The 1308-nt window shown below is 38.7% G+C and overlaps 1 protein-coding gene across 1 annotated transcript in view; it reads right to left on the bottom strand.

Annotated features, from left to right (window-relative positions):
- LOC107593411 (nucleolar complex protein 2 homolog) overlaps positions 1 to 1308 on the bottom strand; it is a gene marked incomplete at its 5' end in the record, with an annotated part of 30356 nt that overhangs the window by 26909 nt on the left and 2139 nt on the right. Inside the window, 5 exons of the mRNA XM_016283133.1 lie at positions 375 to 488; positions 614 to 724; positions 817 to 895; positions 984 to 1077; positions 1168 to 1282. Coding sequence (XP_016138619.1) covers positions 375 to 488; positions 614 to 724; positions 817 to 895; positions 984 to 1077; positions 1168 to 1282 — 513 coding nt within the window. The remainder of the gene's footprint in view (positions 1 to 374; positions 489 to 613; positions 725 to 816; positions 896 to 983; positions 1078 to 1167; positions 1283 to 1308) is intronic.

Genomic DNA, 1308 nt, shown 5'->3' with positions numbered 1-1308 from the left:
ACATTTGAACATATATTAAAATAGAAAGTAATTATTTTAATTTGTAACATTTCTCAATATTACCGCTTTTCACTGTATTTTTGATAAAAATAAATGCAGCCTTGGTGAGCATAATTAAAAACATTTAAAAAAAATGTATAAATCAGTAAATAATTCTAACCGCATAACATCAGTTGCGATATTCAACTCAATTTTCACTATGTGCACAATAATTTTAGTCAACTCATATTCTCTAGCTGCTTATGTTATTTGAGAAAACAAGCAATATATGACAGTACCACTGTAATGCACATTGCGGTCAGGAACATTCAGTGCAAAAAAAAATTTCATCACATGAGAAATAAACTTATGATATGTTGTAAAACCTAACTTACCTTAAGAACAGAGTTTAAGTAGATTTCCTGTTTGTGTCGGCAGATTTTGCTGAGAGCCAGGAAGGCAAGGACCCTCACAGTCTCCTCTCCTGTGCTCCAGTGTTTGATCAGACTCTAGTGTCACAAACAAAAAACACCACAGATGCTGACCTTTTTTTGTTGTTTGATTAAAAACATCCATCTCAGTTCACTGAGCACCATTTCTGTCTGAGTTAGTGCCATCGATTTGCAGTGCTTACTTTGAGCAAGTGCCTGCACTGTTTTGGCAGACACAGGTAGTATGGCACCATCTGGTTGGCATGACGGAGAACTGCAGCTATGACTGTGGCCTGCGTTAAACTGGAGAGGAGCTGAGGAGAGAAAAAAAATGTATCGCACTTTAGTACTGGGATTCAAGAACCAGCTAAAAAAATAACTGACAAAGATGTGGGGAAAAATCTACCTGAACAACACCAGCAACATACATCTTAATATCAATCTGATTTTTCTGCCACCTGGGACTTGAAGATGGAAGTATTAATCTGAAAATACAGATTAACACAATGTTACGTGAAGAAATCTAACCGATTCAACCATCTATCTATACAGCAGGAGGAACAGAGCTGGTACTTTTTCTGGCCTTGCTCTGGAGCTTTCAGCTTCAGCATTTTGTTCAGAGCTGCATGCATGTCCTTTATGCAGAACAGGACAAGGGAATTGAACACTGTAACGGGAAACAGGTAGAGGCTGTCAGTGAGCACATTAAACATATTCGGTTCTGTACGCAAGTGTCTGAAATAAGCCGATTAGTTACCCGCGCTGTCTGAGATAGTATATCGACACAGCTCCTCAGAGTCACCCTTCGTTGTAGCCACGGCAGCCTTAAAGGCTTGTGTGATGTCCCGAATCAATTTTGCCGTGGGCTCTTTCTGGAAAGAAAAACATGTAAAAAAAA

The sequence above is a fragment of the Sinocyclocheilus grahami genome, unplaced genomic scaffold, assembly GCF_001515645.1.
Source record: "Sinocyclocheilus grahami isolate Dianchi unplaced genomic scaffold, SAMN03320097.WGS_v1.1 scaffold170.1, whole genome shotgun sequence".
Taxonomy (NCBI): domain Eukaryota; kingdom Metazoa; phylum Chordata; class Actinopteri; order Cypriniformes; family Cyprinidae; genus Sinocyclocheilus; species Sinocyclocheilus grahami.
The sequence above is the reverse complement of the archived record's forward strand: the minus strand, read 5'-3'. Positions and strand labels throughout refer to the sequence as shown.